The sequence below is a fragment of the Gobius niger genome, assembly GCF_951799975.1.
Source record: "Gobius niger genome assembly, chromosome: 12".
Lineage (NCBI taxonomy): Eukaryota > Metazoa > Chordata > Actinopteri > Gobiiformes > Gobiidae > Gobius > Gobius niger.
Window position 1 is genome coordinate 19,791,264 of NC_136863.1, and position 17,394 is coordinate 19,808,657.

At 41.9% G+C, this 17,394-nt stretch overlaps 1 protein-coding gene across 1 annotated transcript in view; it reads right to left on the reverse strand.

Moving 5' to 3' along the window:
• The window catches only part of syt7a (synaptotagmin VIIa), a 92,185-nt gene that overhangs the window by 44,458 nt on the left and 30,333 nt on the right, over window positions 1-17,394 (reverse strand). The window contains exon 2 of the mRNA XM_079568480.1: window positions 1,427-1,530. Within this exon, the coding sequence (XP_079424606.1) occupies window positions 1,427-1,530 (104 nt within the window). The remainder of the gene's footprint in view (window positions 1-1,426; window positions 1,531-17,394) is intronic.

Consider the following 17,394-nt stretch of genomic DNA (forward strand, 5'->3'; position numbering starts at 1 on the left):
TTTGTGTGTTCCCTCAGTCACGCAAAAAGACCAAAGATGTTGCTAGCATTCAGCTCCTCCTCCTCTCCTCTATGGGGCCAAACGGGGGTGAAGTTAGAAGCAACCAAGCTCTTCCACGTTTCCCCGATTTAAATACAGTATATAAAAAGGGGAACTATATTGTAAGGCGTAATAACACCTTAGGAGCACTTCGACATCCGCGCAGTAATATCTTCACTCCTAAAGAATTCTGAACTTGGATCCCAGACAGGTACGCATTAACTCGTCTAAGCTCAGGTAAGAACATATCTCAGTATGGGAAAACGGTGGCCTATTCCTTTAAGTTGAAGGTTGAGAACCACTGTTACAAGAAATATTCCTGACAACTATTGCTTTTTATTTCCCACTCAATGTGGTTTAATCCAGTGGCTGCACAGTGGAAAAGGGATTAGTCCTATTGCCACGCAGCATGAAGGTGCAGCGCCTTTCTGCGTGGAGTTGGCATGACATGATGGTATTTCCTCGCCAAAACTGCGTGTATACTCTGGGGTAATTCTCTGTGAATGTGGGGAGGGTCTGTGGTCAGTAATGGGGTCCACTCGTGCCACTGGATGATCGATGGGTTAAATTATGTCCTATCAAAGAAGGAGGGTTCAATAAAGATAACAAGAGTAGAATCATAACTCAAAAATGCAGACGTAGAATACCGTGAGTCTAATACCGAGAGGTTTCAAAACTTTTCACTCTTTGTGAAGCGTGTCTTAAAAAGTGTTATCTATTATTAGGAAACTGACACATATTCACATGCGTTCACACATTTCATTTTCAGCGGAGGCAGGAGGGCCAACAGACAGCATGGCACACCACAGTGATAAGGTCGCACAGTGGTGAGCACTCTTGACTCACTGGATATGTGCACAGGCTCCTCTTTTACAATTATATGTGGCTCAGGTTCGCCCACAGTGGTGGTCTGCTCTTTCACAGCAACTCAAGACGAGCCCGTCCTCATAATCATGAGCTACTACACTAATAGATTTTGGAGTTGAATGTTAGTATAGAAATCTTTCATTTTAGGGGAAGTAGAAACCGTTTTCTAGAGACAATGGCAACTAGAAACCCTATAGAAAAAACTATACACAGAAAAGAGACTTCAGCTGTAAAGACATCTAACACACTGTGGTATCCAAATGCTTTGATGGTAACAATAACGCCAAGTATTTCACACCCTAAAATATTATGTAATGTGGCACAGTTCCCATATCTGTATAACAAATGTAACTTGACTGCACTAGAGGCAGCATGTACCAACAGTGCAGCACAGATATGATTATGAGAAGCGTTCCATTAGCATGTTATTTGTTGTTGTCCATGGCAAACCTCAAGGCACTGTGATCAATAAAGAGTGCCTCTCACTCCTTTGCCCCGTGTTGTTTGTTTGTGTACTCACCAGTTTGCGCTGACACCAGCCGCAGACGCCACAGAGAGCCACCAGCCAAACAGCGCACACCGTCAGCGCTAACGAGACCAGGAACACGCCGAGGGACAACGAGCCTGTGAGACAAGAGGAAACATCCCGTCATCACTTTTCACTATCCACACAGGCGCATTCATTTAATACCAAAATAGCATTGGTCGCATACTGCACAGGTGATTGCATGGGCGACGGTAAATCTTGTTGTCAACCGGGGGCCTAACCCAAACAAACCCTTGAATAAGCTGGCTGTATTTATTTTACATTGTGTCATGAAGGGCTTCAGAAATACGGTGCTGTAGTTAAAGCCACACTGTGTAACACATTACTCTGTTAATTGAATAAAACACAAGCAAGTATTTTGTTAAGGGGGTTTAAATTAGTGGAGAAATGCTTCAAAAGGCTTTCCCGTCAGTGGGTTTGCCTCTATAGTGGGAGCGGGACATCACCAGCTCCTTCCCTTGGAGATATTGCTTCTTTACTTTGTCTACAGGTGGCCACACATGAGCTATAACAAATTAGATCATTGAAATGCTTTATTAACTCACAGCATTGTCAGTGCCGAGCTGATTGACACATTGGGCATAGCCAGCCTGTTTATGTTTGTAGATGAAGAACAGCTTCATTGCTCGTGCCATGTCATAGCCTATAATAATAACCTGGAATGCTCCGCAGTGTGGCTTTAAGTCCCAAGTGCCACTGCCTTTCAATACCTTTCCAATAAGAGCTGTAGCCGGGCATCAGTCAGTGGCACACACGTCACTGTCATGGTGTCACAGCTTGTTAAGTGACAGGCTGAAAATGGGAGGAGGGAGGGAGGGGGCTGGGGAGAGGGAGGGCTCGAGAGGTGAAGGGGGGGGGGGGGGGGGGGGTGTACTGTGCTGACAATACAACAGAGCTCATGATTAATGGGTATCAGTATATGCCCAGGGTGAGCGAGGCGGCTTTGAGAGAGGGAGTCATACAAAATATCACCCACCGGTTTGTGTTCTATGGTATGAATATATTGTAAAAGAGATTTGCACCTTTTCAATACCAACAATAAGCGGATCTATCCTGATCAGCTCACTGCCTGCATGCGTTTTTAGTTCACACAGACTATTCAATGGCTTCCACTTCAGGGCAAAGATATGCAAGTCTCAAAGATATTCGTACAGCGGGAAAAGATGCTAATGTATAACAATAAACGGCTTCACGTTATTTCTCATTGTGTAGTGATAAACATGTGCATTTAGGCACTGCTGACTGTCACACTTGCTCGGCTCCAACCCTTGTTTGTCTACTGCGCTGTCTCACTCTCCTTTAGCCTGTCACAACTGGCCTTTTCATCTCACTCCTCCTTCATATCTTTGCTTTATTCTCCGCCTGCCTGGGTCCCCAGGGAACAGGCGCACTCAGGTAAAGTTCTCATGAAAAAAAAATCACAACAGAGCCTGCATTGTATTTCACACTACCCCCAACTTTTAAGTTTGTGTACCACCTGAGGCTACCCTGATTAGGGCTCCAGAGAGAGGGAAGCAGGAGGGGCACAGTGAGTCACACAAGATTGTTATATGAATAGTTTCAAGGAATAAAATTAAAGATCCAACTGCATGCTGTGGTAATGTCCAACACCCCCCCTGTGTTGAATGTGTCAGTTTAAGTTTTGGTTTGCTCAATGCAAACTTGCTTGTAAAGTGGAGATAGCATGCAGGAAGGCAGCTGTCGGAATGACTTGAAATAGTGAAAACAAGCTTTCACTTTTAGCTGACAGCATGCTGGCAAATGCCGCTGATGAATAATCTTTGAGTGTGGAGGACAGAACAAAATTCAAGAAATACAAAGTAAACCAGATTCGTCAAAAGTGTGTGATTAAAGAGAAATACTACTTCAGGTGCTGTAGCCCTGTGTTTCTGACCGTAAAACATCATAACAAAGGTAAAAGCTTAAAAAAGTCAGTTTTGCATGATATGTCTCCTTTAAATCATAACACATGAATTAAGTAAAGGTACTTTGAGAAAATAAGAACAATCATTCACAGATTAATTACTGATTGCACTGCTGGTTTATATCAGAACTTCCTTGTTGTTGCCCATTGATCACCATTTTGATAGTTTCTGTTGCAGCAGTGTTGCAATCACCTTGATCCCACAAAACAGACGGGGGAAAAATAAGCCTTCTATTTTGCTGCTTCATGCTGTAATCCTTCTGTGCCTCTGCTGGTCTTTTCTCGCCTATTCTTCTCACAGTTTTCTCCAATGGCCTGAATCACTTTGGCTTTAGACCTCCTCTTGTTAGTCGGCCCAGGCTCCAGTAGCTTCAGTTTCAACCTTTCCTCCACCTTCCTCCGCTGCTCCTTTCACTATTTCTCTTGTGCCAGACTCAAATTAGAAACCTGCAGCTCCTCAGTTTGCAATAAAGCTCTTTCCAATACACATTCTGCCGCTGGTGCACTGCATTCAACTTCCATTACAGCCACTGGTAGAAGTCATTTGTTGAAAGGACACCACTGGGAATTAAAGCCATCTCTCTCTCTCTGCTGTTGACTATCAGCCAACCTGCTCCTGCCGCCACTTTAGACGATCAGTATCCTAAACATCTTAACCACGCTGTTATCTCCAGTCAACATTGACAGCCCCCAAGACAACTTCAATGATCCTGCTATCACTGTGAAAGCACAGACACAATCTGTTTTACTGTATGTTAAGTAGGGTAGATTAAAATAGTATAGAAATGACATTTTAAAGCAGTACTAAGCAACTCGTGCACCCTAGAGGCCATAAGCGCCACTGCAGGTGTCGTAGCATGTTGCGTTTGTGTACTCATTAATTGTCCGTGAGAGTAAATACTACGCTGACAGAAAAGACAAAAGGAGAGCAGGATATTGTTCATCCAATTACACAATGGACATAATTTTTCTCACTCAAACTTGGCTGTAAATACTGTTGAAGTGGCGCTGGCCCACAGTTAGCTTTGCCCCCTAGCCTGCTAGCTTCTTCTTCGTTATTCTATTCGTCTGTATTGGTGGCTTCGACCCAGAGGCAGCAATGTTGCAAGTGTGGTTTTCTGGCCAGAGACACCAGGGACTTGTATTACCCCTAGAGGGACTACGAAAAGGATTTATTAAGGTAAACAAGTTACTTAGTTCTGCTTTAAAAAAGAAAAAGAATACTGATGGGGTTATTTAGAGGTTAGTTTTGAGGTATATATGCAGAGGGTGGGAGCAGCTATACAAATGAAGAAAGCCTTCTTTCCTCAGTTGGCAAGTCTTGTCTGGAGTAGGCGAGAGTTGGTGTCAGCTGATCAGACTGGGCTTCAGGTGGTACTGTAGTTTGGAGGGTGAAGTGAAGTGCAGGCTATAGTCAAGGCGGGTGATATTTACAGTGATATTCTTAAATCTTACTGCTTTGATAGAATATAAGAAACTGTACTCAAGGCATAACCCCTGGATATGAAAGGGTTGATGTCTCCAGCTCCTGAAAGATGAGCTTCTATTCATAACTGTTTAAAAATAGAATAGAGTATATGCTTTGGCCCGCAACTGTATTTTCATATAGAGGTCAATAGTGAAAGTCCATTAGCAATATCAGTGATGGAGGCAATGGTTATAAACACAGGGCGCTGCTGGGCTATAGATAAGGGCATGCATAGTATATAGCTCTAAGTGGCTTTCTGATGGATGATGTTTGAAGGGCTTGAAGTCCAGCAGAGCAGGGATTTTCACATGACGTTCCCAGTGAAGGTCGGGGAAGTGAAGAGGGTTATGATCTGTGTCAGTCAGGACAGCTCAGGGAGTAAAAACCTCCAGAAGCCACCGAGGTCATGTTCAAACTGACTCTGGCTCAGCGCTATGGTAAATATAACAGGCGTTTGCGAAAGAGGCAGAGAGAGAAAGGAAGCTGGGACTGTGAGAAAGTATTAGCGAGATACAGAAATCTGCAGCGGGGCAGCTGTGCAGAAAGGCGCCATCATTAAGAGAATTCCGCTCCATATAAAACTATCAAAGCCCTTGAGAGAAATGTATCTTTCCACTTGGAGGAAACATACTTTTAGTTTTAAAAATGTTGGGGTTGGTGTGTGCATTCAAAGAGATTAAAGCAGGCTCTCAATCGCAATAGCTTAGCAATGGCACTAAACATGCAGTAATGTGCTGTAGTGAGATGAAATGTGAAGACACTGGCCGGTGATGAGACAAATCCAAACGCCCCGAGTCACCAAACATGACACGCTCCGGCCCTTTGATCTATCACCCTCGGAAAGCAGAGCCCACTTGAACTGCCACTTAAAAGTCATTTTGTTTGCCTTTGATTCCACTGGCCACTTTCTTTTATCCACATAAAAGAGTAAACAAATGGTGCCACGAGACGCTCTGAGGAGTGACTGTGATGGCGTAAATAAGCATGTAAAGTCCAAGCCGTACCGGGGGTTAAACAAGGACGCCAAACGCAGGAAAAGGACACATTGCTGTGGTGTACAAGACGTTACTATCAGCGCACAGAGAGAGGCTGTACACGTCGGTGCTTTGGCCCACATGCAGCGAGCTAAGCCGGGCCGAAAGACAGGGCTGAGAGAAACTGCCATTTCATTTATACTTTTATTTAAAACTGTTCCGTATTTCATGATCTAATCACAAAACATGCTTCTCTGGTGACGTCAAGACCTTACTACTTACAAGACCAAAGACAAAGGGCATGTGGTCTGCTGTGGTGAACATGGTCGGACATGTTTTTTCAACCATGCATGCATTCATTGAATACTGAGTTCCAGTTGTTCCGTACAAGCAAACCATTACTTTGACAAGTTCAGGTGGTGTTGGCGTGAATGTTTGCCCACTGACCTAAAGGTCCGATTTGATGCCAGCTCCCACCAGTGTCTACTCTTGTTGTGTCATCGCCTTGCCTCCAGTGTCTGCTTACACTGGTGTAGGAAAGAGTGTGTGTGAATGGGAGAGTGCTTCATTGATGGAAAAGTGAAAGAGTAAAGAATGTACTCAATCCAAATGTGTATGCAACAACAGTGTACTGTAACGGTAAGACTAAACATTTTGATGGTCTCAAAAGACTGTAATTAGGTCATAACATACACTGCGTTAACAGTTATTATGCAAATTGTATTTCAGTGACAAAAAGGTAAAAAAAAAAAGAAAAAAGAAAAAAAATGAATCTCATGGATGATATTGTGTTTCAGGACTCTTTGAATCACTGACATCAATCTCAGACGCCTGTGATAACTAGTTGTCAGGTGAGCCCAGTTAAGGGAAAATCTAAAAAGGACATTCCACATTATTAAGCAGACCACCATTTTCATAGTCTGGCAAGTCAGTTATATTTAGTCCGGGGACCATCAATTAATTTTCTCGTAGGAGAGGTGTGGTTTACGATTGTCCATAGCCGTTTATTGGGCGCTACAATTATGTCTATCTTATGCGTCTGCACGTAGACATAGCCAGTTGTGTCATCGCATCAGATGACGACTGACGTGTCGGGGAGGCCGGATAGAAGGTTTATGCACAACTGCAGCCTCTGGAGGTTCCTACACCTTGATGTTCGGGAAACTCCAGAGGCACCAGCAGCTTTAAATAGCTGTTTTCTGCTTTGTAGCAGCTGTTCCTTTAATCTAATGTATTTGTCTGGCAGTACCTGTCCATATTGTGCCTTTATCTGCACAAACCCATGTGTGCTCTGAATCAGCCACAAATCTCTTAACAGTATGATGATTATGCTTAATGTTCCAAGAAATATCGAAGGTTTTCATACCAAGACTAAGGCATTCAACTATTTCACGCTTTTCATCATCAGAGGGATTCTTTTTCTTTTCCTCATTGCTTGAAAATTATGATCTGCTTAATAATGGTGAACGTCCTTTTTCAGTAGTTCTTCCCTTAATTGGGCTTAACTGACAGCTAATCATCACAGGCGTCTGAGACTTTTTACCTTTGTGGCACTGAAATACAATGTGCATAATAAGTGTACTCCAAATATCCTGTCTCCAAGGAGACTTATACACATCATTTAGACCTAGCTAGTCACTGGACAACAGGAAGACATCTGTGCCCACGTAACATGTATAGATTCTCACATGCAGCGAGCAAAGCAAGGCGGAAAGGGGACCAGTTCTCCGGAGAATAGGACGCACAGCTAATTGGACAGGCAGATTCAGAGCAGTGTCCAGTCAGCAGTCCTGCCATGCCACATCTCTGAGCTCGGGGGCGACGTGGAGGGGCCTCCAGAAGCAGCGGGTGCAAAAGCTCACTGCCCTAATCTTCAAAGTGCCCCTTCTGTGCGTGTGTGGACCTGGTCCAGCCTGTACTCTCTACTACAGAGCTGCCGTGGGGGTAATCCGCACTTGTCACTCACCCACTGTCTGTGTGCTCCGGTTATTTACCTCGGCAGCGAAGATACGATACGGATGCTTTTAAATGGCTTTTATCTACCTCCTGGCTCAGGTCGCCACTGCAGGTTATTGCTTTGTACAACAGTTCTTTCTCATGGTAAGACTGCGGGAAGTAAACAGAAGAGATGGGTGAGTGGAGGATTCAAATTAGAGCAATGTCACTTCAAATGAAAAAAATTTGATGATTGAATGATAAATGACAATACAATACAAAAGACCTGCCTTTTTACAAATTAAGATGTAATAGGAGTAGGTGCTGTGATTTTGGAAGCAAGAGAGACTTCTTAGTTTTATTGCAAACTGATTCTTGTCTGGCAATGTAAGTGTTTTTTTGTAATTGTAAATAAATCAACATTACAAATGTTAAAAATAAGATCTATTTTTGATGTGAACATGTCATCATATTATCTCTGGTCACGTTTGGACCCTAACTTTCTTTCCTTCTGTTCTTCTTCTTTATTCAATTCTTTTATGCTGTCCCTGGCACATGAATTTCCTTAGCGATTAATGAAGTTAAAACTTGTTATCGTATTCACAGAACTGCTTAGGTGTAATTACATTACCTGCAATATTAGCAAAAGGTTTTTTAAATTCATTGAACATAACATACCTCTAGTTACTATTACATGTTTGCACATTATCCTGTTTGTTCTCTGATTGCGCTTTTTTGTGCTTTTTGAGTGTTTTTGAGAGCTGATTTAACACGTGAATTTCTCCATTGTGAAATCAATGAAGACCTATCTTATTCTATCTTATCTTATCAAATCTTATCTTATCTTATCTTATCTTGTTTTATCTTATCATAAAAATTGTATTGATGAGGGAAACAGGGAAACATTTAGTACCTGTATCCAGCTTTCAGCCGCCTCTATGTTTGCACAGCAAATACCAAATTTAGTAAATTTGAATTGTCACTGAGGTAAATGTAATAAATGCAGCTCATGTCCACCTTTGGTAAGCAGCACTGAAAAGCTTTTCAGTTTAATATTCCGTTGCTCGGTGGTGCAGAAATGGTGCATGTGGGAGGACTATAATAGAATTAATTCAAAAGGGAGAATGTGGCAGAAATAAACGAGGCAGCTTCCAAGTAAATAATATCATTGTGCATAAAGTGACATTTCATACAGTAAGCAGAGATACTTTCTACTAGAGCGCAGGCATTTGAAAACATTGCCAGGTGCTTAGGCATGTTTCAGCCCTTTTAGTGTGCTGTTGCACCGCCGCCCACTCAGCCAAACCTAAATGAGCGCACAGTTTAAAACATTATGCATAACCATGACTGGCAGCCCTCATCTTCAGGCACACAGTCGTGTAACCACGTCCAGGACACGGCCATTTGGACACAGCCGTGCAGATGGGAGGAAACAGTGTCATCACACATCTCCTGTGAATGTTGTCAAATACATAATATTACACACCCATAAATCACCTCATTCTCAATTAGAGCTGGACAATAATGCTGTGCTGTGCTCGGTCACAATAATTGCTCATTTTGCTTGAGTGAGTCGAAACGCTGGAATGCTTGAATAGTGACAGTAAAGGTGTCTGATATGGCTGCGGTTTTTCATTTTAGTTTGATTCACGGGGAAATAATGGGGTGAGTGGGTTAAGTGTTTGTTTATCCAGAAGCTCATCAGTTTGAACCCCTCTCAAGCACATACCTTAATCATTTTGCTTTGTTTATTGTTGTTGGTAAAACATCCACAGAGAAACTGTCCATGTTGTATGTGGTAGTGACAGTGTCTAAAAAAATCGGTTATAGGTTCTCTGAATGTGGTCCGGAGGAGGTTGTGGGTTGAAGTTTTCTTCTTTCTGAGAGGAGTTTACTCTGCTTATTAGAATTGCATCTTTCCCCCTCTGGTCTTAAGATGCATCTTGTTTCATAAGATTGACTCAAATGAATGGGACTGTGAGTGAATGGGGTTGACAGTTTGTGATAGCCTGAACATGGGCGTTCAGTGGTGACCAAAAAGTGTGACCACCTTCCAACAAATAATATCCACAGCATGTGGTTCAATAATAGAACAAAAAGAGAATCTATGACTACTGGGGAGATTAGATTGGACTAGTTTAGTAGGACAACCCAAGTTCTGGGATACAGTATTTCTATCGTTTGTCCAGAGTAGGTCATGGTTTGCATGAAATATAATTGTTCAGCATATCATTATAAAGTATGAAATTTGTTTTATCTTACTCCACTAAATTGTAAAAGTATAATTGACACACACACACGCACACGCACACGCACACGCACACGCACGCACGCACGCACGCACGCACGCACGCACACGCACACGCACACGCACACGCACACGCACACGCACACGCACGCACGCACGCACGCACGCACGCACACACACACACACACACACACACACACACACACACACACACACACACACACATATACAAGACACCTAATTATAAAGCTTTTGTTGTTCACATTATCCTAGTGACCCTGAAAATGACACTGAAAGTGTGAAACATCTTTTTAAACTCATCCCTGTGACGAATTAGAATGTTAGAAATGTGTTATAAAAATAAAACATGAGCTGTGACTCAACCAACGATTTTATTTTTACAAACAGTGAAAGTGAAGAAAGTAAACATCGTGTATGATATTATACACATCATAATGCCAAGCGTTATATCCCAATGATGCTTAACATAACACAGTTAAACTAACAGAGCAAGCAGTGCTTCAGTCCAGCACGATCCAGCCCCTGTGTGACTTTACTGTATGTTAGGGTATTTCGCACTGGCCTGAGTGATGCCCCGTCCCCAAACGCACCCTGGTTCAGCTGCACCTCTGCTGTGCTGTCAGTCCTCCCACGTCCTCCTGTCTGCTCTCCCTGAAGGACCAGATCCATCTCAGACCAACCAGTGACATCTGACACTTAACTGGTGCCACCTATCACAACACCTTCAGCTGATTAGCACCTCTGAGTGTGGAGCGTTTGAATCACCAAAACACCCGAGATGTAGATACTTGGAGCTGGAAAGCTATACTGTCAAGTCCTTAAGGTCTATAGGTTGAAATGTGCTCAGAAGTTAGATGGTTCGTTTTGCCTCGCGGCCTTGATTCAAGTTATAACGAATGAAGCTTTGTGTGCACTTTAGCGCTTTAATTGTTGATCTCTCATTTTAATAAAGGCCTTTAGCTCATATGTAAATTATATAGGCCGAGTCATACTAGGAATAAAAGCTAAGTACTGATCCACATATCTTTATCAAGCAGGCCCCAAATTTGTGTGCATAATCAGTTTTAATTATTTCAAGACTGAAGCTATTTATACCACTTCTTGTCTTGTAAATGTGTTAAACTAGTGCAGAGTTGCATAAAGCCACATTGTTTATGACCCCTTTAATGAGATGTAATTTGTTCTGTTTTCATGAATTTTCATTGATTTCAAAGAAGACAAAACTGAAAAGAAATTTACATGCGAGTTAAAAGCTATTTACAATTTGGGCTTTATTTTGAGTGTAATAGATTTATACTTTTTTGTGTATTGCTGTAATGAGCAATAACTGCACAGCTTCACTAAACCACATTGAGTTATCTCTCTAATATAGTGTTTATATTCAGATCGAAAGCTGAACAATAACATTTTTTCATGCATGTTCTTTCACTGATGTCAATGACTTAACGCTATCATGATCTATCACATCTGTCAGGGAATATACCACATACTGCTCTCTCAGCTCTGTCTCGGAAAGACTGGATAGATTGTCCAGATTGAAATGGATGACTTTCATAAGCCACAAGAAGCCCTCAACACATTTACTGGGGGTATTTACCTCTGCTGCCTTTTAACTGGTTCACTTGTTTTCCCATTTATAACGCTAATGCCTGGAATAACATTACAATTGATTACTCTCATATATTTTTAGCCTAAATCCTCTAGCAGCAGGATAGCATTAGGCCAAGTTTTATTGTCTTATCATGATTGCACTTGTTAAAGCTTTGCTACCAGGAAGTGCGAGACAAATAGCTGTTATATTGTTAAATGCGGTCGTACGGTGGCCTGGAGAGGTTATAGCCCCTTTAAACGCACTCACACACAGTCTATTATTCACTGGTCCACCCATGCCCTTGACTTTATTGACTTAGGCCTCATGGAGGCTGGAGATACTCCACTCAAGACCAGTGTCCATCTTCGTAATGAGCCTATGAGCAGTAAACCAAGTCAACCTTGACTAACATTATTCCAGCTTCACAGGCATTAAATAGCTTATACATATATATATATATAGTCCAGTTTATCTCCCCATGGCAGCCTCAGGGCGCAATCACAGCTTTCCATTGAATTTTTTACCACATTTTCAGTTCACTGTGGTCATTATGACAGCAATTAGCGAAGGCGTTAAAGGTCATTTCTCCAACTCCCATCTTTTTCCAATAAGTAGCTCTCAGTGCTACACTGTGTTTATAAAGAAAAAATGACTTCATGGCCATTCATCTGTCATTCACAAGCAAGTTGGGTCAAGTGTCAACTGACATTAAACTGGCCAACCCTTTCAGGACGACTGAACTGCTCTATTGCCCAAATCAACCATGGGTAAAATGTGATTAGCATTGTGATTACATTGTTAGCAATTTGTGTAACAAGCATATGAAGTACTGTCAAGTTTTATAGTCATTGATTCAGGGTCCAGTGAAGAAGTCCTAGCCTTTAGAGAACTCCTGTCTGAAAACTAATCAAAGTGAGTTTTCATGAGCGTTGCAGAAATATTGACGTTTACATTTCAACAAGCAGCACATCTATAAATCCATTGTGAGCCATTCGAACGTCGCTTCACTCGCTCTAAAATGATTTGATCCTTTTGTGATAAAGGTTCCCATGCACAGAAACATGCAGTTCCCGCTCTCAAAGACTCCAGCTCTTGACACAGCTTAGGAGCAGCAACACGAGTGGGAACACATGTGCTTTAGGGATGTGAGGCAGAGGAGCGCTGGGAAAGGCCGAGTGGGAGGAAGAAAAGAGCAGCCACACTATAATGCCATTGAGGAGCAATTTGGGAAGCTTTGCATACAGGACCCCATCTGCCCACAGCATCAGCACTGACATCAGCAAGACAAAGGGGGCTCCGATGCTCCAGATGTAATATGTGGGTGGCATTATAAAACCACACTCAAAGTCAATCGCATTTGCCTAAGGATAGATGGCTGAGCTGAATGCCTTCAAATAGTTCAGCTATTTACATTGCTTTGCCAAACAGTGCAGAAGTTTGTGAAAGGCTATAACAACAAAAGTGTGTCAATGTGTAGATTTGTGACTCATAGATCTTGTAATAGCAAACATAAACAGAACTAAATCTTTATATTTTACACTAATTATTTTTGCCTAGTGAAATATTTAGGAGGATCCGGCAAAGAATTGATCTGATATAATGGTGTTTAATGAGAGTGTCCGGCAAATGTTTTGGCCTGTTCCCCGAATCCATCACATCAGACCAAAAGTGTTCCTGAAAATACCAATTTACAAATTAAGCATTGGAATAAAGTCTATCAGAGTGACCCAAAGTGAAAGCAGTGGCGGAGGCTCACTGAGGGCTGAGCTCTGACTAGAACTTGCTTATGAAGACACTTCACCCAAGATGCTTATTTGTGAAGTCAGAAGTTATTTTGAAGAGTAAATTGGGAACATTAAATATGACCTAAACCCCTGATAACGTATATCGCAAATAATCGTAATAAGAAACAAAACAAAAAAATGCTATGAGTCAGTTATACCAAATTTTATTGAACCAAAAGGAGAAAGTGGCAATCAACTTTAAGGTAAAATGGGAAGAAGAGTTTCTCATAGAAATAACTGGAAATGAGTGGGACAGATTTGTGCTGGAGTCCATAAAACCATGGGCTCCTTATTTTGGAGAGAGTTCGCTTGGAAAATAATTATGAGATACTTGTTGTAAATATAAAAGGGCAAACTGCAAATGTTGGAGGAATTGTGGAGAGGAAAATGTTAATTACACGCATATTTTTGACTTAAAATTAATACAACCTTACTGGAAAGAAGTATTTCACATTGTTGAAGCGACACTGGGAAAGAAACTTGATTTAAAATCACTAAATATTATATTAGGAAAAAACCCAATTAATTTTAATTCAGACGAAAATAATATTTTTCAAATCTTTACAGATCGTAACAAAAGAGTGGAAAAATAGTGATCAACTGGATATTAAATTAATGAAAAATGAAAATGGATTAATATTATACAAGCAGTAAAACTGAATGAGATAATTCACAGATAAAAGGTTTACAAAAGAAGTGGACAATACAGTCATATTGTGAATTGGTGTTGATTATATGTTTATTGGGACCTATTTTTGTTAAGGGGATTCAAAAAATGGGAATGGAAAGAAAAAGACTATGGCTGAACATAAGAAAAAGATACAAATGTATAATCTAAAGAACATTCAAATAGATTTAAATAATAATATATAAAAACGTATATATGCAAGTAAAACATGTGCAGTATCGACAGGATGAGTGGGAGTGTGTTTTGGAGCGCTGGCGAGGGCCTGGGGCTGCAGTCCGGCGTCCATGTGTGTTTATTAATATAATACGCTGCAAAATCAACACTGATTGCTGTAATTTATATCATGTATATCCTTTGAAAACATGCGTGCGTGTGTGTGTGTGTGTGTGTTTGTGTGTGTGTGTGCATGCGTGCGTGTGTGTGTGTGTGTGTGTGTGTGTGTGTGTGTGTGTGTGCATGCGTGCGTGTGTGTGTGTGTCACTAATGCATGAAATGATAAAGCATCTTTGACTAGAACAGCGCGACAAAATACATTGCTGACTTTACTTTACTTTTTTTAAGAGCTTGCTCAAACTTTTACACGGCAGTAGATTCTCCTCTCCCAAACGTCTTTGTGGTAAAGTATTAGCTCACCCTCTTCCCTCCCCTAATACAGAAAACAATTATTAAGGGTGTAATTAAAGTATTGGCAGGACAAGTGCAGCTTTAATTGAGTGACAGTCAAACGATAGTGAAGCAGCCTATTCTCCCCATTTCTCCTTTAAAAATCTAATCTGGCGCTACACAACAATGAACTTACTTCACTCGAGGCGGATACATAATTGTTCACAACACGCACAGAGACCAGTGCAAATTCAGGGCCGAGGTTTGTCATCAATGAACTAATTTAGATTCATGACTACCTGGAGGCCTCTACCTTTGCCTTGGTTCATTCAATTAAGCACCGGTAGTAAAAGGACTTTATTACCTGTCTGGACAGAGCAGGCAGTAAAAATCCAGGCCACGGCAGACCCGCGCCTCAAGCTACAGGGGACATGTGGACTTGGCCGCAACCCAGCCAAAAGTCATCCCCATTTAGAGCGCATAAAATAAGACGGCGCACCAGAGTCCTTATGTGCCCTATACAGCCACACAATTATTATAGAGGCGACCAAATCTTTTGTCAAAAAATTGTTCAAAGCTGAACTGAGTAACTTTTGCTCCTAGAGGCCACTACAGGTGTCGTAGCATATGTGCGTTTTATTTACTCATAATTGTCCATGAGAGTAAATACTGGGCTGACAGGGAGAGAGTGACGTTGTACAGTGTGCCACAACCCAATTACACAACGGAGATATTTTTGTCACTCAAACTTGGCTGTAAATACTGCTAAAGTGGTGCTAGCCCACAGTAAGCTTTGTCCGTTAGCCTGTTAAGCTTCTTCTGATCGTGATTGCATTAGTGTGTGTTGGGTCTCCGGGTCAGTGCAGGGAAAGATGCAAGTGTGGTTTTCTGGCCAGAGACACCAGGGGGAGATGAATGACCCCTCCAATCTTTATGATCGTGACGCTACGGGCCGCCATTGCTGCAATACCTGGGCGGCAAAGCTAGTTTTCCATTAAAAAGCATTGCACTTTACACATGTTTTAAGCAACTGTAAAGCCTGGTTTCTAATTTTTGGGAGCTTTCTACAGCTAGATATTGCTCCTGTCATAATGTTGGGTAAGCTACAATTAAAGAAACCAGGCTGGTTTTCGTCATTTTCGAAATCTTGTCTAATGAGGGCCGGACTTTGACTGACAGGCCGTTAGTATTAGAGCTAACAGCATGGCCGTGGCTACAACTGAACTACGCTCCCCGCGAGGGCCGAGTCTACAGTGAAGATCCCGCCCTTATGCCCTTTTTAGGAACATGCTCCACACAGCAGGGTAGGAGGAGTCTGTAAATTCCCCATGATTCTCTGTCTTTTACCTGATTAACCCTGCAAAGCTTTTTCCTTGCATTGTTGCCACGTCGTCGTCACTTTTTTGGAGCCTTTTATGTCACTTTTTTGTCATGTTTCAGGTGCTTTTTTAATCATTTCTTTGTTTACGTCTCGTTTTCATTGCTCTTTTGACTCTTTCTTTGGGTGAAGCCGAACAGTTGAAAATATGCTAGTGCGTTTGAGGTGGGGGTTAAGAGGTAAAAACAAATCCATGATAATTTTAGTGCGTAATTTTCAAAAAGCATAGAACGTGAGAAGGCTAAAATAGTTACAAATAGCAGCTTGCATAGGCTGTTGTTGTTTACTGAGCATTTACTGAATAATTACAGCGTTTGTGATTTGCAAATTGAAACCATTCCCAAATTGTGATATTGATTCGATTGCATCAACATTTGTATTATCCCCAGACGGACAAGTGACTTAGTACTGCTTTAAGCTTCTAGATGTTTCAAAGAACTAATTCTGTTTCTTTTCAGCATCACTCTTGCCTCATAGAAAAAAAGATCCCGGGTCCTCACCAAACTTGACCCATAAGATTGGACCCCAGGCGCTGCACTGTGGCTGAGAAGTTGCCCCATAGCACAGGCAGAGGACAATTTTCCCAACAGGAACACCACAGAATGAAATTGCCCTCTAGTTGCACTTTACATTTTAGCAATACATGCTTTGGACAGTGGGGGAAATTTGGGCCTATATAATATAGACATTGAGACACATCTTGTAAGTGGCCAGTCGAGGGATTGACCCCAACATCATTTATGTTTGTTTACTCACATCAGCAGCAACTAAATGACACGTTCAGTCAGGACTAAATGCTGTTATCGGTTCACACTATATGAACAATAAGGGTTCCATTTTACCACACAATAGCCAGTTTGTCTCCTTTGATTGGCGTGTGCAAGCCTCATTTCCAGGCAGCTCTATCCACATAAAACACTGCACATATTTTAAGTCATTTCCTCTGTTTGCTGCCAAAAATCTGCAGGTTTAATGAGTAGCTATTTCTGGAAACTGAGTTGTTGGATGCCACCCAGCTCTATCTCCCTCTTAGTTGTACTCGTTTGCTCCCCAGACTTCCTCTGGCATTGGCCTCAGCTCTCTCAAGTGGCATTGGCAGCCGCTGACGGGGAGGAGAGCGCGGCTGCCTGACAGGTAGGCGCTCAGACCAGAAGAAAAACACTGATGCTACGTTTATGCGCAACAGGCGTAAATTACCCCCCCATCCACACAGATAAATAGCACAGACAACAAGCCTATAGATTATTTGTTTTGAGCGTGCACCTTTCTCCTCAGGTGACCTATTTTATCAGCTGCAGTGCATTATGGGAGCCGCTCCTCAGTGGCC